At 41.6% G+C, this 23906-nt stretch overlaps 2 protein-coding genes across 4 annotated transcripts in view; both read right to left on the reverse strand.

Moving 5' to 3' along the window:
* The window catches only part of LOC117411324 (RAC-gamma serine/threonine-protein kinase-like), a 234899-nt gene that overhangs the window by 96262 nt on the left and 114731 nt on the right, over positions 1 to 23906 (reverse strand). The gene's annotated exons all lie outside the window — the stretch shown is intronic.
* On the reverse strand, positions 7800 to 13851 carry LOC131737287 (SCAN domain-containing protein 1-like). Its single transcript, XM_059025406.1, has 2 exons — positions 11602 to 13851; positions 7800 to 7980 (listed from the first exon to the last, which is right to left on the reverse strand). Exons 1-2 carry the CDS (start codon positions 12542 to 12544, stop codon positions 7967 to 7969), a joined length of 957 nt encoding a protein of 318 aa, XP_058881389.1. The 5' UTR covers positions 12545 to 13851; the 3' UTR covers positions 7800 to 7966.

A 23906-nucleotide genomic window follows, 5' to 3' on the forward strand; every position in this document is an offset into this window, starting at 1 on the left:
GCCCTATCCTATCCTAACATTTGTTAGGAAATCCTAACGCCAATCTTATCTGTACACGACTAATCGAGTCTGAATGGTGTATTTTGCCTCGGGAAGAGAATAAGGCTTTGATCGCAGAAAAAAATCTACAATAAAATCTGTTAACAACAATAAATAAATACAGCTATTCTTTTTTAACACACAACAATGTCACACAGGCTAAAGTAAAGCTAAAAATAAGAAAAGTACTGTGATGTTCGTGCTTCCAGTGTGAAAGAAAGTGTGTAATATAATTGTGTACATTAAAGAGTCCAAACTTGTATTTTCCGAGTTTCATTACATATATGAGCCGCTGGTTATAGTTCAATGGAGTGTCTTCGCTGTACAATAACACGATAGAATCAACAAAGACTACTTCATATCTTAAAGTTTCAAATATCAATTATCATAATCAATGACAGTAACATGTGAGCGCGTCTAACTCCAACTCCATGCTGTCCCGTACATAACATGATGAACCACGGTAGGTGGGGCTACATCTAGACATTATACGTAACTTACTGTTAAAGGTACACATCCCAAAATATACTAATGGATCATTATGGTTCACTATAGAATACGCTGTATAGAAAATCTAAAGCATAACAACAATAATACATGAGCATCATTTTCTCTTTTTGTGTTTTGCATGGTTTGTTCAGATCTTGCAAACTAACAATGTTCTTTTTCTAACCAACAGATATGAAAGGTTCCACCAAGTCCTATATGTTAGGAAAAAAAAACTTAGGAAATGACCGTTAGGAATGTTCTGTAATATGCAATTTCCTATCTTAAATTAAGATAGGAAAATAAGTTAGGAGAGCATTTGCTGTAATATCAACTCTCCTAAACATGTAGTTAGGACATTCTATCTCTGAAGATAAGATACGGATGCTTTTGTAATATGGCCCCAGACCTCTAAGTAAAGTTTTATCTGGCCCTCCTAAGAAGTCTTAGTTGGTCTCTAAGGACTTAGTTGGTTTCTGCAGTGAAGTAAATGGAGATCTGTGACAGAAATAGAATGATTCTGTGAGGGCGCTAAGTAACGGGAACAGAGTACCCTGGACTGGTTGGCCTGACAATTCATTCCCTGGGTTAAAAGGAAGTCAGTCATCTAGAAAGGGGGCGGAGCTTCGGTGCACTAACTCATCAACCCGGAAGGGAAATGACGTGGCAGCCACGGATTGGAGGAGCAGCTGCAATCTTTTACCAAGGGGTCATGTGTGACGGTACAAATAGGAGACGAAGCGACGTAATCTGTTCCTTGCTATGGTTACTTATTATTTACTGGTTGGTCATCAGACTGTTGGATTAAAAATAAACAAACCATTTCGCCCGTACTTTGTTGTCTGTTTGTTTCACTGGATTACTGCACCTGCACTTCACCTGCGCACTAATTAGCACTTTGCCACAAGGTCTCAAAAACTGCTGTTGAACAGGAACTCCTGCTAGTGCAGGGGCGACATTGTAGTGTGTTTACTATTGTCCTCTACCCTGCTTGCTGCACTCAGGTCAGTCCATTGTGCCAACTTAATGTGTGCAGGTATAGTTCAAGGTATTTTATTATATATACACTAATTAAATCTTACATTCATGTTTTCTAATAAACTAAAGCACCCGAAAAGCTATACAATGCAACTGAATTACCGAGCACGGCACAGCGATGGCAGTGGACAAGTGTGCTCAGCAACATCCCACATATTGTACAGCAGCGAACAGGTGCAATTTTCAGTCTGAATGATGGCACTTTGTAGTCACTTAGTTGCAAATGGGTATTCTATTCTATTTTTAGTTGCAGGGTGGAAAGTAGAAATGGTTAACTATTCATTCTGTAGTTACATTTGTCCCCTTTTCACTGCATAGTAGAGCTGGAGGGTGGATAATGGAGCACTCTGGAAGCAGCTGGGTCCAAACAATGAAACTCCCACCCTATTGTCCAGCCAGTGCTGCTCACCCCCACTCTTTGTACTGTATCCTGCACCCTTACATTCTAAAACACTTTTCCAGCAAAAAATGTGGACTGAGGTACAGTAGCAATTAGTGATAATTGTGCTATGTGAACCCCTTACCCCTCAGAAGTACAATATCAGGCTACACAGACCAGGTCTGCTGGTACCCTCAACAGCTACCAGACGCTATAGTCATGATTTATACATCATCTATGAATTTTAGTAAAGAAATCTCTCACACTGATCAGTTGATAATATCATAAAACACTGCAGCGCATATAAATCAAGCACAGTGCATACAGAACACAGAGCAGTTCATATTTAAAGATACTGGATACATTTTAATGATCTAATACAGTGGTTCCCAAACTGTGGGTCGCAAGAGGTATCAGGGTGGTATTGTATATTATATTATTGTATAGTATATTTGTCATGTGAAGCGCTTTGGGATGCCTTGGAATGAAAGGCGCTATACAAAATAAATGTGATTGATTGATTGAAATTAAATCAGAAAATAATTACCCTAAATATTTTTAGTCCAAAAACAAAACAGACAAAAGATAAGATCACTACTAGACAAATACATTCTAAATAAATAACAACAATGTAGCCCCCCCCCCCCACCCCACCCCCACCCGCATGTAAAATGGTCTGGACCAGAAAGCTATCACATGCTCCTACTGAACGTCACCTCACCAGTGCACGGTAGTTAGGCTGGTAGTGTGTATTTATGCAAACAATTAGTTAAAATTGTTATGTTTTTAAAACTAGCGATCTAAGTACAAGTCCAATGCCTCCACCTGAAAAGAAAAGCAAACCTGTATAAAGGTAATATGACCACAGTTACACTGAGCTTGGCTTCATTGTGTGTGGGACTGAAAATGATCCAGCGCCAAAGTGTGTTGTGCCTAGAAATGCTTGCAAAGGAAAGCATGAAGGCTTCCAAATTTAAAAGGCATTTAATTACCCGGAATGCACAAACAAAAGCTGTGGTTTATTTCTTAGAAAAAAATAAATCCATTCGCCAAGAAAAAAGCCCTGAAAGCATTGTATCTTGCATTTCTGCACATTGCAAAATCAAAAAAGCCTGAAATCGGGGAGGAGCTGGACATCGTTGAGCAAATGCTTGGTAAGGAAGCCGTACTAAGTTAAAAGATCAAATATGTGCCACTGTCAAATACTACTGTACAAAGTAAATACTACTGTACGAAGTAAGTACTACTGTACACAGGCGTATTGAAGACAGGGGTGGGAGTGTTCCGTCTATAGCTGATTTTCCATCTTAAAAATATTTTGGGAACTATGAAAAATGAGTGTTTGTTTGGAATGTGTAGTGTAGCAATGGCGGGCGTTAGCGTTGGTTATACTTAAACTAGTCTGTACATTGACCTAGCGAGTCAGTGGCATATATGATGTTACAATTTACTAATAATTTGAAGGTATTTGTGGTTTTAAAACTTCATAATTATTTCTATGTAGTATTAAAAATGTCATTTAAGGTTTGCTGTTAAATGTTTCTCCCATGTATTTATTGATTTAAAGGCAGCAAAATATGGAAATTGCATGTTCCTTTTCAACAGTGTGTCAACATAATTTTAAAAGGTTTACAAAACTTGAAAATGTCGCTGAATTTGTCACTCAAGGTTTTTTTTTAAAAAATCTATTTTTGTCTGCTTGTTATGTTTTTTTGCAGCCAACACATTTGCAGAACATTGAAACATTTTTAAAGATTGTTTCAATAGCGACTCAAGTTTCAATGTTTGAATGCCGTTTGACCTTTGACGTAGCGCAAATACTTCCAAAGGTTAGCTCAAAGATATTCTATTTAATAGAATAGAAATAAATAGAACATCTTTGATTAGCTGTACCTGAGAAAATGCAGTGAAAACGAGCAGCCATATTTAACTGGAAACGAGGTATTCTCAGCACAGTAATAAGCCTTTAGTTTTGGTTTAAAGGCAGCAGCATAGCCTGTTTTTTTCTTTCTTTTTTTGTATTTACTTGACAGACACCCTTATGCTCGGCGACTTACAGAGGTAACAAGTTATTACAATAAGCTAAGAACCAAGCAATACAGCCTTTTTGTTTGGGGTTTTTTTTGTTTCTGTTTGCACTTTTTTGTAAAATGAAACTGTTTTTGCAATTATTGTGCACAGTGTGTTTGTTTCTGTATATGCATATTTGCTTTGTGTTTGTAGTGCACTTTTTTGGTTGGTACTGTATGTATATGCTTTTTCACACTATCGCACTGGGCATGGCTATTCAGGTGGGTCATTAGTTGGGAAAGTTTGGGAACCCCTGACCTAATACATGTACATTGTTCAAAATATTAAGTTAAAACTACCTGGTACTCTGATTTACCATTAAAATATCACACATATTTCATTATCTCTGCTGTTGTCTGAACTGTAATTAATTACAACAATAATAAACTTTTTTTTTTCCTGGAACCCCCCCCCCCCCCCCCCAAAAAAAATAAATAAATAATAATTGTTGGCCTTGTACTTGTTTTGCCCTGAATTTTACTGACACAAGCAGTGAACAAAAGAAGGACATCTCTGATTAAGGTGACGAGTTGGACAAAAGGCCTGGGCAGCTCCTGCTTTGGTAATTGGAGGTTATGAAGGCTGAGCCTAGAGACAGGAGAGTACAGCTGCTGCTGCAACGCTTGCTGCCCGTCGCTTCTCAGACCAGCAGCAGTGGCATTTGCATATGAAACAGTCTACAACATGCTTAGGTTGCCTTGGCCGGCAGATGAGGGGAACAGCTCTAAATAGATGGGGGGAGAGTAAAATGCAGAACTTAAAAAAAAAAAAAAAAAAAAAAAAAAAAAAGAGAAGCATGTAGACTGTATAACCTCCTTCCCTCCCTCCCTGCCTCCCTCCTTGCTTGCTTGCCTGCTTGCTTACCCACCCACAATCCAAGTAGCAGCAGCAGCTTCATGAAGTGTCTCAAGTTCTAATCATTATGCTGTTTGACATCTGCACATGTTTATGCGTCTCTCTTTCTCCGAACAACCTCTTGAACACCCTGCTGGAGCTGTCATTTTTGTATTCTTCCATAGATGGCAGATGGCAAGTCAACAATCGGCATCAACAGCAGCAATGCCTCACCGCCCAATTGCCTGCAACCCCCCCCCCCCCCTTTTCCTCAGAGTCACAATAATAACTTCTTTGTTTGTCTCCCACAATACAGCTGCTTAAACCATTTTGTTTAAAAAAAAAAAACACAACAACAAAAAAAAAAACCTCCCTTCTGTCGAGTCTGATTAAGAAATGCTGCAGTATTAAACAAGCTAAAGCAACAGCACAGCTGCACATGGTGGCAGACGCATTGAAAAAGCTCCTCCCTAAACAAAGCCGCAGGATTTAAAAAGAGGGGGTTTGTCTAGAGGCTTATGGGGTAATTATAAGGGCATGATAGCTTCTATTGTGTCACTAAAACAACTGGCCAGACACAGGCCGCTGTCTGGCACAGGGCACTTGCTGCTCGCAGCACCACAGGCGCCCGCAACGTGCAGGGGTCTGGCTCTCGAGGAGCTGGCTGGTGGGTGAGAACTGCACACCTCCCTCACTTTACTTCTTTCACAAAAAAAATGTTTTTGATTTATTTAACCCTTTATTTAAATCAAGCTGGATGGTAAATATTCAAAAACATTTTAATTACTGCATCTCATTGTGGAATGAACTACAGTAGGAGGCTGTGTGGTCCACTGGTTAAAGAAAAGGGCTTGTAACCAGGTGGTCCCCGGTTCAAATCCCACCTCAGCCACTGACTCATTGTGTGACCCTGAGCAAGTCACTTAACCTCCTTGTGCTCCGTCTTTCGGGTGAGACGTATTTGTAAGTGACTCTGCAGCTGATGCATAGTTCACACACCCTAGTCTCTGTAAGTCGCCTTGGATAAAGGCGTCTGCTAAGTAAACAAATAATAATAATAATAATAATAATATAGTACTCGATCTGTTACCGGATTTAAAATAAGTGACTACAGTATTGCCTATAGACAGCTTTTTTTAAGATCTCAAGATATACAGCCTTCAGTGCAGTAGCTCAGTCTGGTAGTGAACTTAAAGGCAATTTACTATCAATGTATACTGTACAGTAAGCAAGTCAGCAAAACACGACATGTCACCTCGCATAATAGTGTAACTGTTTTAACCATACAGTATCAAGTATCCACAAGCACTCCCCTGTACAATACTATATACTAAAAAATGCATATGCACCCAGTCACGAGAGGACACTGCATTAACTGGAAGCATTACTTGTTGGGGAGCAGGCAGTGTAGTTTTCCCTCTAAAGGAGAATGAACTTCCTTAGAACAGCAGCATGCTTCCCTAACATATGTCAGCAATGTGAATCAAATTGGAAACAGCATAAGATGGTCAAAGCTGTTTATCAATTTATAAATCCCTTTTTAGGGCAAACTTAATCCTCCCGTAACCAAAGGTTAATTAATATTATTACATGTTTAACTGTACATACTGAAATGTTACATGTATTTCCACATTCCCTTTAGAATCACTCACGCTGGATTTCTAAAAATCAATCAAATAAAATAAGCTGTTGGACTAAACTGCTCTACTGGTTCATGAAACCCTGACTATTTAGGATAAAGGGGGCATACTCCTTTGGTACTAGAGAACAGTTTAAATGGGACCAGAACATTAAGGTCAATACCCTAGCTTCTCTCTGACAAGTGGCCAGGGATCATTAACTTGTGCAGAGCAGACGGGAGCCCAGTTTCACCCCCAACAGCAGCAGCAGAGAGCTCTGACGCACCATGGTGAGGTGTTGATAGATGCCAGGGTATCTGATTAACACCAAAGAGGTATAACCCTGCACTGTCCAGATAGTGCAAGTTTTTTCTTTTGTTTTTTAATCATTATTCATATAAGTTTTTTGTTTGTGGGTTATAATTCAATGCACAATTTGAATTATGAAAAAAGGTTTAACAATCTAGTTTTAATTGCACACATACACTATAGGTGAAATATTGTAAAATCAGATCCTACAGTACTCCATCATACCAGTTACATATGAATTCGATGTAATGCTCATTAAAAAAGGAATACTATACCTTTGCTCATTTCAAAAATGATCTGAAAAACAATCTTGATTTATAAAATTACAGTATTTGAATGAGAATTGTTCATCCCTAATTTAATCCTAAAGATAACTGATGTCAGTTTAGACTAAACATGTAAATGTAATTAGCAATAATTTACTATCCCATCCCAGATTATTAGCAAACATCAGATTGCCACACATTCTAGACGATTTAAAGGGCACTTTACCATCTACTGCTTTAAATCCTGTACGTGATCGTTCCAATAGGGCTAATTTGCATTGAAAAAAAATCGGTTCTTGCTGTTGGGATCATTAAAAACAGGTGTTCGTTATAAGAAGGGTTCGTTATAGTGAAGTTAGCATACAGACGTGCTCAAATTTGTTGGTACCTGTGGGAGGGTGCGGGTATTCACTGACACGGGAGACAGAAATGGTAGTTGACAACACCACACAGGTGCTCAGTTTTATTATTTTCTTTTTGTACTCTGGTGAGGTGTACTGATTTCGTTGAGCCCGTAGAGGGCGCTTGTGGTCCGTGGTCTGGTTACCAGCTATGGTATCCAGACCCAACGGGGAATACCACGGCAGGGTACTCAGCTGCAGTCCCGCACTCGCAGGTGCTCACAAATTATAAAAACGAAAAAGGCAAAAAGAAACAGGGAAAATAAAACACAGTAAGGAAAAACTACAAAATAAATGTGCTGCACTTCGCAGCGTGAATCTCCCCAGTCGCCGCTACTCGTACGACTCGGGACTCCGTCCTACACTCTGCTGTCTCACTGAACAACAATACTGGGGCTGCCCAACGATCCCCCACTTTTCCCTTTCTTTCTTTAAAATTATTTTCTTTGATTTTTCTTTCCGGGCGTTTGTTATCCTCCCGTCTGTTGGTAGGCAAAGCGAGACCGCCTTGCTCGCTGTTCCAGTTTAAAGGGGCAGATCTGAGGAAACAACAGAGTGTTACTTTATAGGTTAGCAATCCCATTAAAGTCCGCCTCCCAGCCACTCAGAGAGGGGAAAAGCACACACACCCTCTTCCCCACCTCTCCGTGTCACCGCCATGACTGGCAGGCAGACCCAACGGGACTGCCGCCCCCTTCCTGCAGCATCGCGCATGCGTCAGACGGCCAGTCCAGGTCTCTCCCTGTTACATATCCTCCCCCTCAGAATGGCACCACCGGTCCATTCGAAATCCTACACCCCCATGCCTTCCCGAGAGAAAAAATCAGCATTTAGATGGAGCTTACCTGCTCGGTGGACAACCCTGAAGGCATAGGGCTGCAGGGCCAAGTACCACCGCGTGATTCTGGCATTGTTATTTTTCATCCGGTGAAGCCATGCCAAGGGGGCATGATCTGTCACCAGGGTGAAGTGTCGCCCCAGGAGGTAGTACCGGAGTGACTCGACTGCCCATTTTACCGCGAGACACTCCTTCTCGATGGTACTATAGTTCTTTTCACGGGGAAGGAGCTTCCTGCTGATATACAGGACCGGGTGCTCGCTTCCCCGCACCTCCTGAGACAACACTGCCCCGAGACCTGTCTCTGACGCATCCGTCTGCAGGGTGAACCTCTTGCTGAAATCAGGACTGCATAGCACTGGCTTGCTACACAGCCTTCGCTTCAGAGCGAGAAAGGCCCTCTGGCACGGCTCCGTCCACTGAACCGTATTTGGGGCAGCCTTCCGGGTGAGGTCTGTCAAGGGCGTAGCGAGCGTGGCGAAGTTCGGAATGAACTTCCTATAATAGCCCGCTAGTCCCAAGAAAGAGCGCACCGGGGGTTTGGTCGTAGGGACCGGCCAGTCAGCCAAGGCTTTCACCTTAGCAATCAGCGGTCTGATCTGGCCGCCCCCTACTCGATACCCCAAATACTCCGACTCACTCTTCCCAATGGCACATTTCTTTGGGTTAGCAGTGAGCCCAGCCTCCCGCAAGGATTGCAATACCGCCGCTACCTTACACAGATGACTCGGCCAATCCTCACTGTGGATAACCACGTCATCTATGTAAGCAGCGGCGTACTGCTGATGGGGCCGCAAAATGCGATCCATCATCCGCTGGAAAGTGGCTGGTGCTCCGTGCAACCCAAAGGGCATGGTCCTAAATTGGTATAACCCGAAGGGAGTCGAAAACGCCGTCCTCTCTCTGGATTCCGGGGTCAGGGGTATCTGCCAGTACCCCTTCGTTAAATCCAGTGTCGTCATAAAATGAGCCGTGCCTAGACGCTCCAGCAATTCATCTACCCGGGGCATAGGATAAGCGTCAAACCTCGATTTTTCATTAACTCGCCTAAAGTCAATACAAAATCGTGTGGACCCGTCCGGCTTATCCACTAAAACAATCGGACTGTTCCAGTCACTTTGGGACTCCTCTATTACCCCCAGTCTGAGCATTTCGTCAATTTCCGTTTTTATTACCTGTCTTTTGCGCTCAGGTATGCGGTACGGCCTCTGGCGAACTAGCGCCCCCGGCTCAGTCTCAATGTGATGGTGGGCTACTCGAGTCCGCCCCGGGACGGGAGAAAACACATCAGGAAATTCCGTCACAAGGGCCCGAGCCTGACATTTCTGTGTTGGTGTCAGATTTTCTGCAATCTGTACCGACCCTGTTTTCGCCACCACAGAAAGATCAGGTCCCAGGTCTGTGACGTCATCTGCCTGCGCCACTACCAATGCCTCCGGTTGCAGCCAGGGCTTCAAGAGGTTTATATGATAAATGTGTTTCTCTCTCCGTCGCTCCGGCTGGCAGATCTCATAGTCCACCTTCCCAACCTGGCGTGTAACCTCAAAGGGTCCTTGCCACTTAGCCAGAAGTTTCGACTCAGAACTGGGTAACAATAGAAGTACTTTATCCCCCGGCTGAAATGTGCGCAACCGGGCTCCTCGGTTGTATTGCGTCTCCTGTCTGTGCTGAGCCTGCTGCAAATTGTCATGCGCCCATTTTCCCACAGACTCAAGACGTTTGCGCAGGTCCAACACATACCGGACTGTATTAGTCGAATTGTCCTGCTGTTCCTCCCACATCTCTCGGACCAGATCGAGCACACCCCGGGGTCTTCGCCCATACAGCAGATCGAATGGCGAAAAACCCGTGGAAGCCTGGGGTACCTCTCTGATCGCAAAGAGAAGGGGAGGAATCAGCTGGTCCCAGTAACGCACATCACTATTAATAAATCTGCGCAACATGTTCTTAAGGGTTTTATTAAAGCGCTCCACAAGACCATCGGTCTGAGGATGAAAAACCGAGGTCCTAATGGTCTTAATCCCCAAAAGTTTACATGTTCCGCGGATTAGTCGGGACATAAAGTTGGTGCCTTGGTCGGTTAGTATTTCTTTGGGAATCCCCACTCGGGAAAAGACCTTCACAAGCTCGTTGGCAACAGATTTGGCTGAGGCAGAGCGAAGGGGAATGGCCTCGGGATAACGCGTGGCGTAATCCAGAATGACCAATAGGTGTGTGTATCCCGCCGCACTCTTCTCCAGCGGCCCAACCAAATCCATTCCAATACGCTGAAACGGAGCTTCCACTAGGGGCAACGGCACCAGTGGGGCTCGTGGGACGGCTCTAGGACTAGCCTTCTGACACTCCCCACAACGTTCGCAAAAACGTCTGACGTCACCATCCAGCCCCATCCAGTAGAACCGTGACACAAGCCTTGCTTTAGTCTTATCCCTACCCAAATGACCAGACAAAGGAATAGCGTGAGCCAGCCGCAGTAAATCCTCCTTAAAGGGATGAGGAATCAGCAACTGGTGACGCACTTCCCCGGTCTGGGGCAATTTGTCAACACGGTACAGGAGGTCTCGAGCGATTTCAAAGTGAGGGTACGTGGCGGCGCGCCTGGGCTCGACCACCCGACCATTAACCACCGCTGCTTGGTCAAAGAGCCTGCCCAGCACGTCGTCACGCCCTTGCTCGAGTCGGAAGTCACGGGAACGAGCTAAAAAATCAGCTCCCATGGCTTCCAGCTCGGGATCAGATCGGTCTTGAGCGGAGGCAGCCGAACCAGACCCCTGCGCTGGCTCCGCGGTCTCCCCCCCAGACTCTTCACCAATCGCCCCCACCTGAAACTTCTCAAACCCCTTCCACTGCCAGCCCTCATTCTTAGCAGCCCGGCGCTCCCGTTTAGTTTTACGGGGTTTAAATTTATGACAAAACCACTCCGGGTCGCGAAAGGGAAAGATCTCTCCAATTACTTCCTCTTTCTTAGCCAATAGGGAGGACGGGGCCGTCAGGGCAGCCAACCAACTTTTGAATTGCCCACAGTCCCGTCCCAGAACTACCGGGACCGGCAATCGAGGACACAACCCCACCTGCACCTGTGTCATCTGCTGGCCAATTTTCATCGTTATGCTAACCTTAGAATAAGAGCGTACATCCCCATGAATACATTTAATATGCACCCGACCCAATATTTGTTTATGCCCCGGTGAGATTAGGCTATCCTGTATTAGGGACTGACCACACCCTGAATCCAGGAGCGCCTGGGTTTGTGTACCATCCACGGTTACAGGAATAACAAAACCCGTCTGCTGGAGTGACTGAGGTAATTGAACATGCTTACCTGGTCGGCTGAGGTCACATTCCATCACGGGGCAGTCCCGCGCGATGTGGCCCACCTCCCTGCACGTCCAACACCTTGGTGGGCTGGTTTCTCGTCCCGGCGCTTCAACAGGGGGTGGAAACACTGGAGCCATCAAAGGGGCTCGACGGTAAGGTGGCCGCGCGAGACCCCGGTCCGACACCGCGGCAGCCCGTGGGTAACCCCACCCTGCCCCAGTTCCCGGGCCGGGAGCTCCCGCTGACACCCCCCGTCCAAATACCTGTCTACCCCTTCCCCCCAGTCCCTTCGCCTTCTCCGGGGCCAGTGGAGGGGGTGATACAGCAATTGTACTCCTTCCAGGCAGTCTTGCTGGCGTTGGCTCTGCTGCCTGGTACTGTTCCGCCAACTCGACCGCCCGATCTAGAGTGGCAGGTGCCTGCCGTTGCACCCACAGCCGAGGTGCCGGTGCCAAGCACTCCAGGAAGCGCTCCACCACGATCACCTCCACTATCCTGGCTTTGGTGCTCGCGTCAGGGTTCAGCCAGCCCATGGCGTAATCCTTTAAACGATGCGCAATCGTTCTGGGATGCTCCTCTGCTGAGAACCGTTCCTCCCGGAACTTTCGCCGGTACCCCTCTGGGGTAGCCCCCACGCGGTTAAGGATGGCCGCTTTCAGCGCGGGGTAGTCCATCATCCTCTCAGGGGATAGCGTTCTCGCTGCTGCCTGTGCCTCTCCCGTCAGCTGGGGCAAGAGGTAGCTGGCCCATTGTGCCTGAGCCCACCCGGCCGAGGTCGCCATGGCCTCAAACACCTCCAGGTAGGCTTCGGGTTTATCCTCGGCTGTCATCTTTGTGGGTCTCTGTAACCTGGGGTCAGGACCTGCCGGTCGAGCAGCCCCCTGCACCGCAGCAGTTAGGGTCTGGCGCAGGAGGTCCATCATGGCCGCAAATTGGACGGCATCCATTTCTTCTCCGTTGGTGGGTGCACTGCTTTGTTTGGGCAGTGCCAGTGAATCCCACTTCTGACACCACGTGTGGGAGGGTGCGGGTATTCACTGACACGGGAGACAGAAATGGTAGTTGACAACACCACACAGGTGCTCAGTTTTATTATTTTCTTTTTGTACTCTGGTGAGGTGTACTGATTTCGTTGAGCCCGTAGAGGGCGCTTGTGGTCCGTGGTCTGGTTACCAGCTATGGTATCCAGACCCAACGGGGAATACCACGGCAGGGTACTCAGCTGCAGTCCCGCACTCGCAGGTGCTCACAAATTATAAAAACGAAAAAGGCAAAAAGAAACAGGGAAAATAAAACACAGTAAGGAAAAACTACAAAATAAATGTGCTGCACTTCGCAGCGTGAATCTCCCCAGTCGCCGCTACCCGTACGACTCGGGACTCCGTCCTACACTCTGCTGTCTCACTGAACAACAATACTGGGGCTGCCCAACGATCCCCCACTTTTCCCTTTCTTTCTTTAAAATTATTTTCTTTGATTTTTCTTTCCGGGCGTTTGTTATCCTCCCGTCTGTTGGTAGGCAAAGCGAGACCGCCTTGCTCGCTGTTCCAGTTTAAAGGGGCAGATCTGAGGAAACAACAGAGTGTTACTTTATAGGTTAGCAATCCCATTAAAGTCCGCCTCCCAGCCACTCAGAGAGGGGAAAAGCACACACACCCTCTTCCCCACCTCTCCGTGTCACCGCCATGACTGGCAGGCAGACCCAACGGGACTGCCGCCCCCTTCCTGCAGCATCGCGCATGCGTCAGACGGCCAGTCCAGGTCTCTCCCTGTTACAGTACCCCTCCACAAAAAACGAAGAATGCACAATTTTCTCTGAAATAACTTGAAACTGACAAAAGTAATTGGCATCCACCATTGTTTATTCCATATTTAATAGAAATCAGACTTTGCTTTTGATTTTTTATTCAACATAATATTGTAAATAATAAAACAAATGAAAATGGCATGGACAAAAATGATGGGACCGCTAACCTAATATTTTGTTGCACAACCTTTAGAGGCAATCACTACAATCAAACGTTTTCTGTAGCTCTCAATGAGACTTCTGCACCTGTTAACAGGTAGTTTGGCCCACTCTTCCTGAGCAAACTGCTCCAGCTGTCTCAGGTTTGATGGGTGCCTTCTCCAGACTGCATGTTTCAGCTCTTTCCATAGATGTTCGATAGGATTCAGATCAGGACTCATAGAAGGCCACTTCAGAATAGTCCAATGTTTTGTTCTTATCCATTCTTGGGTGCTTTTAGCTGTGTGTTTTGGGTCATTATCCTGTTGGAGGACCCATGACCTGTGACTGAGACAGAGCTTTCTGACACTGGGCAGTACGTTTCGCTCCAGAATGCCTTGATAGTCTTGAGATTTCATTGTGCCCTGCACAGATTCAAGGCACCCTGTGCCAGGCGCAGCAAAGCAGCCCCAAAACATAACCGAGCCTCCTCCATGTTTCACTGTAGGTATGGTGTTCTTTTCTTTGAAAGCTTCATTTTTTCATCTGTGAACATAGAGCTGATGTGACTTGCCAAAAAGCTCCAGTTTTGACTCATCTGTCCAAAGGACATTCTCCCAGAAGGATTGTGGCTTGTCAATATGCATTTTAGCAAATTCCAGTCAGGCTTTTTTATGTTTTTCTGTCAAAAGTGGAGTCCTCCTGGGTCTTCTTCCATGGAGCCCACTTTCGCTCAAAAAGCAACGGATGGTGCGATCAGAAACTGACGTACCTTCACCTTGGAGTTCAGCTTGTATCTCTTTGGCAGTTATCCTTGGTTCTTTTTCTACCATTCGCACTATCCTTCTGTTCAATCTGAGGTCAATTTTCCTCTTGCGGCCGCGCCCAGGGAGGTTGGCTACAGTTCCATGGACCTTAAACTTCTTAATAATATTTGCAACTGTTGTCACAGGAACATCAAGCTGCTTGGAGATGGTCTTGTAGCCTTTACCTTTACCATGCTTGTCTATTATTTTCTTTCTGATCTCCTCAGACAACTCTCTCCTTTGCTTTCTCTGGTCCATGTTCAGTGTGGTGCACACAATGATACCAAACAGCACAGTGACTATTTTTCTCCATTTAAATAGGCTGAATGACTGATTACAAGATTGGAGACATGTGTGATACTAATTAAAGAAACTAATTAGTTTGAAATATCACTATAATCCAATTATTTATTATCTTTTCTAAGGGGTACCAACAAATGTGTCCAGGCCATTTTAGAATATCTTTGTTGAATAAGCAATAATTCATCTCTTTTCACAGCTTCTTTGCTTTATTCTATGACATACCAAAGGCATGCAAGTATACATGATAAAATAGCTTTTAATTTCATCACTTTTCAGGAGGAATGAAGCATTATTTCAATGAGCTGTAAGGGTACCAACAAATTTGAGCACGTCTGTATATCTATCTATCTACAACAGTGCTCACCCGTTATAACACACCTCATTATACGGCGGAACACAAATAGCATTGTAACTATGGCTCCCCACTATAGCGTTAGAAATGGTTAAAATGATGTTGCTGTTTATTATGGTTTTTTGTGTTAAGTTTCTTTTTAGTATCCCTTTAAAAAAGACGATCCTGTTTCTTAATTAGTTGATGTGCGCGCTTTTTGAAAACAGGACATAGTTTCCGGGCCTGGGAGAGGAAACAGGTGAAGAAACGGGAGAGGGTACAGGTTGTGGATTTGTTGATTTTCTTGATTAAATGTTTGAAATACAATTGTTAATCGGTTCTTAGAATAACATGGTTAAATAATACTTTAATATGTGGTGCTTGCCTATGAGACTAACTAGACTGAACTTGAATACCTTACGTTATTTAGTAATAATTGATCGTGTACAATTAACTGCACAAGGCGGCAAACATTATATTCATTACTTATTACTTGATTCTGTGTTAGATTGGCATTTAAAAATAGGACTTGTGGCAATGTTTGGGAGGTTTATGTACACTAGTATGTAGAGATGAGGCTTGGATTCGAGCACTCGGAAACTGCAATGCTCAAGCACTCAAGCAGTATATATATATATATATATATATATATATATATATATATATATATATATATATATATATATATATATATATATATAATGTACAATTCCAAAATGTTTTGCTATTTTATCCTTCCCATGATGGGAAGTGAAAGTATTTCCAACTTTTTTTCAATTCTAAGCACAACTCACTTTCGCTTTCCTATAGCCATTTAGCACTGTACAGTGGGTGATGTTCATCTTTTATTTATTTAAAACAATTTTTTAAAATAAGAACTAAATAATTTTGGGCAAAGTTACTTATAAAACAAAAACTGAATAAGTTACTTATAAAACAAAAACTGAATAGGTTACTGTGGGAGGGGGTGGGTGATTCACTGACACACAAGAAACAGCAGGTGTACTTGAAGCACCGCACAGGTGCCCAGTTTTATTGTGCTGGGTGTACTTTTTATTTTCAGCCCGCAGAGGGCGCTGTTCACCGTGGTCTGCGTACCAACTATGGTAACACAGAACCACGGTACATACCAATACGGTACGGATCAAGTGCGGGCGCACTTACAAGTGCTCAAACAATAATTCCAAAACCAACGGTGAAAGAAAACAGGAAAATAAAACACAGTAACAAAACTACAAAAGAAAAGGTGCTGCACTTCGGCAGCGTTACCCCAGCCGTCGCTAGCCGCACGGCCCGGGTCTCCGTCCTACTCTGGCCGTCTCCTCAGTCTATCCTCACACTACACAAGGGGTCTGCCCACGGGTTCCCCACTACAGTTAGGTTTTCCGTTCTTTATCTTTTTTTTCTTTGTTTTCCTCGTTTTTCTTTTTGGTCCCGGTTCTCTCTCGGTCCCGGCTCCCGTACTTCCCAGTACGTCTTTTTTTTTTTTTTTTTAAAAGGGCAGACCTGAGGAAACAGCAGAGTATTATTTTTATATGGCACACAATCCCGTTAGAGCCCGCCTACCAGCCACTCAGAGAGGGGGAAAGCGCACACACCCTCCTCCCCACCTCTCCGTGTCACCGCCATGACTGACAGGCCGACCCCACGGGACTGCCACCCCCCTCCCTGCAGCATCGTACCTGCGTCAGACGGCCAGTCCAGATCTCTCCCTGTTACAGTTACTTTTCTAAAAACATTGTACAATCCGAAAATGTGTTTAATAGTATGTAGTTCTAGTATTTAAGTCTTTGCGATGTAAAACGTTATTTGCTTATTTGGGTTTCTTTGCTGAGAAAATACTAACCAGGCAGTCCATATACATCAGAATGTAATATAAATGTGTGTATGTAGATATGGTTTAAAAGCTGACACTGCGTTTAAACGTCCATAAAAATGTACCAAAAGCACATCCCTATTGGAGCCCACCCCTAATTATATATATATATATATATATATATATATATATATATATATATATATATATATATATATATATATATATATATAATAATCAGAAACTGGCCTGTGATTGGTTAAAACCTCATCATAGGAGCAAAAATAGATTTAACTATTGCCCTAACATCCTTACATCACTGGGCAATAGTCTCCCTCTGACATGTGATTAGTTGACATCGCTGTCAGTCCCGCCCCATTTCAAAGGAACGCCCTCCACTCCAAACAAGAGAAAATGGCAGAATGAAAAAAACTGCTGAACAGTGATTCTGTGACTTAACAGAAAATTAATTACAAAACGTACAACAAAAGAAACCACTAACAAACACTAAAATGGTGATTAAAACGCCACTGTTTTCTGACTTTCTGAAATTCAATAACATTCTACTCGACAATGTAAACAGATATGACGGCCACAATCTAAACGCAAAGTATTATGCAGCAGTCAGTAAGCCAGACGGAGAGCTGTATGACAAAAAAACTTTGATAACTATGCGGTATGAAAAAAAATTCAGTTAGCTGTATCAGCTATATTTAAACAAAATATATAAAGTCATATTTACTCTCCAACCTTGCCTCACTTATTATATTGACCGATTCATATATTAAATATGTACGCAGACTCAGCTCATAGTAATTTTCCACTATGGCCCTCCTCTCGAGTGTATGTATGTACAGTTGTAGTCAAAAGTTTACATAAGAACGTTTACAAACGAGAGGAGGCCATTCAGCCCATCTTGCTTGTTTGGTTGTTAGTAGCTTATTGATCCCAGAATCTCATCAAGCAGCTTCTTGAAGGATCCCAGGGTGTCAGCTTCAACAACATTACTGGGGAGTTGGTTCCAGACCGTCACAATTCTCTGTGTAAAAAAGTGCCTCCTATTTTCTGTTCTGAATGCCCCTTTATCTAATTTCCATTTGTGAGCCCTGTTCCTTGTTTCTTTTTTCAGGTTAAAAAAGTCCCCTGGGTTGACATTGTCTATACCTTTTTAGGATTTTGAATGCTTGAATCAGATCACCGCAATCTGTTCAAGACTGAACAGATTCAATTCTTTTAGCCTGTCTGCATACGACATGCCTTTTAAATCCAGGATAATTCTGGTTGCTCTTCTTTGCACTTTTTCTAGAGCAGCAATATCCTTTTTGTAACGAGGTGACCAGAACTGAACACAATATTCTAGGTGAGGTCTTACTAATGCTTTGTAAAGTTTTAACATTACTTCCCTTGATTTAAATTCAACACTTCTCACAATATATCCAAGCATCTTGTTGGCCTTTTGTACAGCTTCCCCACAATTGTCTAGATGAAGACATTTCTGAGACAACATAAACTCCTAGGTCTTTTTTCATAGATTCCTTCTTCAATTTCAGTATCTCCCATATGATATTTATAATGCACATTTTTATTGCCTGCGTGCAGTACTTTACACTTTTCTCTATTAAATGTAATTTGCCATGTGTCTGCCCAGTTCTGAATTCTGTCTAGATCATTTTGAATGACCTTTACTGCTGCCACTCCTCCTATTTTTGTGTCGTCTGCAAATTTAACAAGTTTGCTTACTATACCAGAATCTAAATCATTAATGTAGATTAGGATCCTTGTGGTACTCCACTGGTTACCTCGCTCCATTTTGAGGTTTCTCCTCTAATCAGTACTTTCTGGTTTCTACATGTTAACCACTCCCTAATCCATGTGCATGCATTTCCTTGAATCCCTACTGCATTCAGTTTGAGAATTAATCTTTTATGCGGGACTTTGTCAAAAGCTTTCTGGAAATCTAAATAAACCATGTCGTATGCTGTGCAATTATCCATTGTCGATGTTGCAGCCTCAAAAAAATCAAGCAGGTTAGTTAGACACAATCTCCCTTTCTTAAAACCATGTTGACAGTCTCCCAGGATACTGTTACCATATAGGTAATTTTCCATTTTGGATCTTATTATAGTTTCCATAAGTTTACATATAATAGAAGTCAGGCTTATTGGTCAGTAGTTACCTGGTTCGGTTTTGTCTCCCTTTTTGTGGATCGGTATTACGTTTACAATTTTCCAGTCTGTCGGTACAACCCCTGTGTCAAGAGACTGTTGCATGATCTTGGTTAGCAGTTTGTAAATAACTTCTTTCATTTCTTTGAGTACTATTAGGAGGATCTCATCCGACCCATGGGATTTGTTTATTTTAAGAGCTCCTAGTCCCTTTAACACTTCTGCTTCTGTTATGCTAAAGTTATTTAAAACTGGATAGGAACAGGTCAACGTGGGGCATGTTGTCGGTGTCCTCCTTTGTAAAAACCTGTGAAAAGTAATCATTTAATATATTTGCTATTTTTTTTTCTTCGTCTATGATTTTGTCTACTTTTGGGATGTAATTGTTTTGCGCCTCTAGTACTACATTTTTAAAAAACAGCCATCCTTTTTCTGTGGATGTTTTCTATATTTTACTCCAATCTACTTCTGTTAGTCTCTGTTTCATACCTTCATAGTTTGCTTTTCTAAAATTGTAAACCTTAGCTTTAGTCATTACTTTTGGGGTTTTAAAAATCACTTCATAACCCAATGGAAATGTATCATTTCTAGAAATTTCTCAAACAAAGAATTTTAGGAAAAATCTTTTGTAGCAGAAGTTTTGCTTTTGTGGATGAGGAAAGTTACAAGAAATAGATGTCTACAATTATTTATTTCAGCAATTTATTTGCAAAACTCCAAAAATGCTAATTAAAAAGTATTCATACCCTGACAAGAAAAATTAAATTAATAGCTAGCTGAGGCACCTTTAGCAATAATAACCTCTTTTAAATGATTAGGATATTTGTCAATGAGCTTTTGGCATGATATATCAAATTATTTAAGACGATTTTTGTTTATTATGGTTTTTTATGTTAAGTTAAAGTGAAGTCAACTCTTTTGTCTTAATAAAAAACGTGCGCTGTGTAACTATGCCTCCGAAAAGAAAATAATTTTATGTTGCAACAAAGCTGGAAACTATATTCATTGTTTGAAAAAAGCAGTAATGCAGGCATATATCTCTGTCGTGAATATAGGTTGTCAAAAAGCACTCTGTTTTTTGGCTTGTTCAGCAACCATGCGACAATGATTAAAGAAAAAAAAACAACAAAATACAAACTTGAGGATCTGATGAACTTTTCATGTCAAACTTTTCATGTCGGGTTGACGTTTGGGATTCTTGCATGTTGGATTATGATTTGGTGCACTTTGAAACAATTCATGTCAGACTGATTTTGAATAAAAGTTCAGCTTCAATTTGGAATTTTTGCTTTTTGAACTGTGTTTTAATTCTTTAAGGAATAGGATAAAGCAGACAGAATACTGCATACATGAGGTGAACAGGTACATGTAATTCTACTTTTATTCACAATCTTATCATTAACTTCAACAGTTTATCGTTCATTTTGATTGTCCTTTCGCTATAACAAACCCCTCAATATAACGAACAAAAGGCTTGGACCCCAACAGGTTGTTATAGTGAGGGTGTACAGTGTCTCTCTATATATATATATATATATATATATATATATATATATATATATATATATATATATATATATATATAAATAATTAGTTCAAGTATGTAAAAAAACAAACATAAAACGATGTCTTAGTTGTGTGGCATGCAACATACAATACATAGGATTAAACAACAACATTTAGTGAAGAGTAGTACCATATTAGAAAGGTAGGATTAAAACATATTTAATACAAATGTTTCAGATTATTGAAAGCTGGAACAGTGGATTTAGTTTAAACTAAAACAGCACGTTTTTTTGTTTTGTTTTGTTTGGTTTAAGTATTTATTGTGTGAGCGCAATACCCTTATAAATAGTAATGAATCGTTCCTTCCAAGCAATCCCATTTCTACAAACTGCCCCTCTATTAAGAACTGCAGTAACGAAGAGGATGAGAGCAGCCAATTTAAAAACTTGGACACAGCAAGTGCACCATATGGTGAACATTTATCCTTTGTAAAATCTGAGCTAACTGTCACTTACATGATTAGTACAAGATTTTACAACTGTTGTTTTTCTTAAACAAATTAATATGCATTTACATATACAGTATATCCCAGTAAAATCTGATTTAAGAAACATCTAGCTGCATGCCCCGAATCTCTGCTCCCTGGCCGCCCACTAATGAATATGCTAGTAGTGAAACAGAACATATTTCTATCAAAACTCCAAATGGTCTTTTAAGTACTACATTCCTCTGGTATGTTTTTGAAAATACTGTGTTTTAATTATTCCAAAAAGTCAGAAGTCAGATCTTTTCTGTACACCTGCATTAAAACCCATTTTCAGATTATTTTACAAGAGGATTGAAAAAAAAATTAGGCACGTCAGCAGGTTGTTCTATGATTTCCATCTCTTATTCCTTCAGTAGTTAAAAATGTAAATCTGCAGTGGAGTCAATAGAATAGACACTTTAGAGAGTGAAACATCAGTAAATCGATGCATCCTTGGAATATGAATCTAACCAAACATTTACTCTCAGACCTCTATCAAAGTGTGTCAGATTGGCTGACAACCCATTTTAAAACATGGCATTGAAAACTGCAGCAAGACAGTTACATCCTATGATTAATTAGTGTTTTTGAACAACAATAATGGCATAGGTACGGCATCAGCCAAACAAAGAAATCTGATATATCCAACAAAACAAAAATATGGAGTTTTCTAAGAGTTCTCTAAGCTATTCCTGCACATACTACATTTCTACAGGTATGTCTGATTACAATTGGATAAAATAAATAATACAAAAATCTTGTAAGTTCCATATTTAAAAGCAGAATCCACCACCAGACAAAATCAATGGTAACAGTAAAGTGAATTGAAGGACTACAGAAATTAGTAACTCTAAGCATCAACCTCCAATTGAGGAGCCACAATGTGAGTTCCAAAATCTTGAATAAAAGAGAAAATGTTACAATATTTTAGCTTCTGTACAAAGTCTGTAACTGTTATACAAGATGCTGTGATACTGGAATCTAAAACAGTTTCTTTATTTCACAACAAGAAATATTTCTCCAGTTAAAAAAAAAAAAAAAAATGCAGAGATTTGCAAAACATATTATAAAAAGCCTGTTCCTTTAAAATTAACTGCTGCATGTCCATAACAATTATTTAGTTTGTCCGAAATACTGTATATAACAGCAAAATGTTCATTTGTAACTTGTACTACATGCCTAGAAATCTAAAATCATACAAATGTACCATAGATTAATACTGTCCGAATACTTTCTAAAAACTTGCCTCCCAGTTTGGCTGTTGTATACTATCAGTTCCCAGCCAGCCAGGTTAAATTAAGGTTTAACTTTTCATAAAAAAAGAGTAAGGCTATGAAAGTTTTATTAGAACAGTGTTGCTATGTGCCCCAGTCAGCCCTAAGTTCAGCTAGTATTAAAGAGCTATGTACATGAGGGAGCATGTTATTTTAAGGTGTTCTATGAAACATGTTTTCTCTCAACTCAAAGTTCCTAGTCACTCCAAACTATACAAAACACTGCAGGTCAACTCCAACTATCATTCAATACTTGAAATGCTTCCTCCTCCTGAAAAGTAGACCATACAAGCAAAAACAAAGACTTGCTGGGCTATTACTTGGAAGATTCAAAGATTCAGGGCAGGTCAATAGAAAAGAAATGTCACTGTGACACCATATGAGTGTTAATAGCAAACTCGCACTGCAGGAACCAGGTTTCTGTGAGAGAATTACAGTAGTCAAAAGCACAGCCACCAGCCAACATAAAGCAGATGATTTAAAATAAAAATGTTAAGGAGACGTTGGAAAAGCAAAGGGGATTCAAGTTTAAGATTGACTGAAAACCCCCAAGATTCTCAATGTGGGTATAAAGTAATTGCAGTTACACCATATATCATATCCATAACTTTAAAACCTATCATTCATGGACAAGAAACACAGTGACTGTCAGTGAAGTAGACAGTTAAGCTATTCCTTTATCAGTGTTACTTCTGATGAAGGCAGTAGTGCCCAAAACTGGTGTATAGCTACTCGGTTTAGTTTCTAATAAATGTGTAAGCTGTACATATCAAACAAACAAAAAAATCTATATCAAACCTGCATTAAAGACTGTACGGAAGGACCATTAGGCTAAATTCAATTTTCTTATTCATATTGGAGAAATAAATAAACAAATATAAAAAATGTAAGCATATTTTCATATCCTTGGTACACAAAGGGCTCTATTTTTAACCATGTCATGGTTTTTAAAAAATAAAATCTTATCTAATCTCACTTTTTTGAGCATCTTGGGCCAGTGTAGTGTAGACTGGACAACAAGTGCATTCATGTATCTTAAGTCCCCACAGACACCATGATCAGGCATTGATAAGTTGGATTAATTAAGTGACAGCTGCCCAGACGCCTACAGACGAATGCTCAGAATAATTGGGGGGGAGGTCGTGGTGAAAAATGTAAATAAATTAAAGTCTGCTAGATTGATCTGAAACTAGAAATGGGAGATTTAAACAAAACCAAAGCATCACGGAGGACATCATATCACATCAAATGGTTTGTAAGTAAAATGGATATGTGAAAAAGCTCTGCATCATTCATATGGTCAGAGGTTAAAACAATGTGGCTCTTAAACTGTTAGGGCTGTATCCTGATCACAGCGCAAATGTGAGTGGAAGCTCAAACGGTGCTTGCCCCAGATTCTGTGGCACAAAAATGGAGCGGAGACGTAAAAAAACCCCACTGCACTGAAATACTATTCTGAAGACATGTCCTGCGCCGTTATATAGCGTCTGCCCCATTGCCACATGTCGGCATAAATTTCAGGGTGTGGTATCATTAACATATTCGCCGAAGCGATTCTGATGACAGCGCAGTGGGGTCCCAAATAGACACCTGAGCACCTAGTTAAGACCCGCTGAAATCACAATCAGGAACTTTAA

Source organism: Acipenser ruthenus, chromosome 6 (assembly GCF_902713425.1).
Source record: "Acipenser ruthenus chromosome 6, fAciRut3.2 maternal haplotype, whole genome shotgun sequence".
Taxonomy (NCBI): domain Eukaryota; kingdom Metazoa; phylum Chordata; class Actinopteri; order Acipenseriformes; family Acipenseridae; genus Acipenser; species Acipenser ruthenus.

Bases quoted from the DNA above. Each gene is read 5' to 3' on its own strand.
- LOC131737287 (XM_059025406.1), bottom strand. From the start codon at position 12,544: ATGGATGCCGTCCAATTTGCGGCCATGATGGACCTCCTGCGCCAGACC.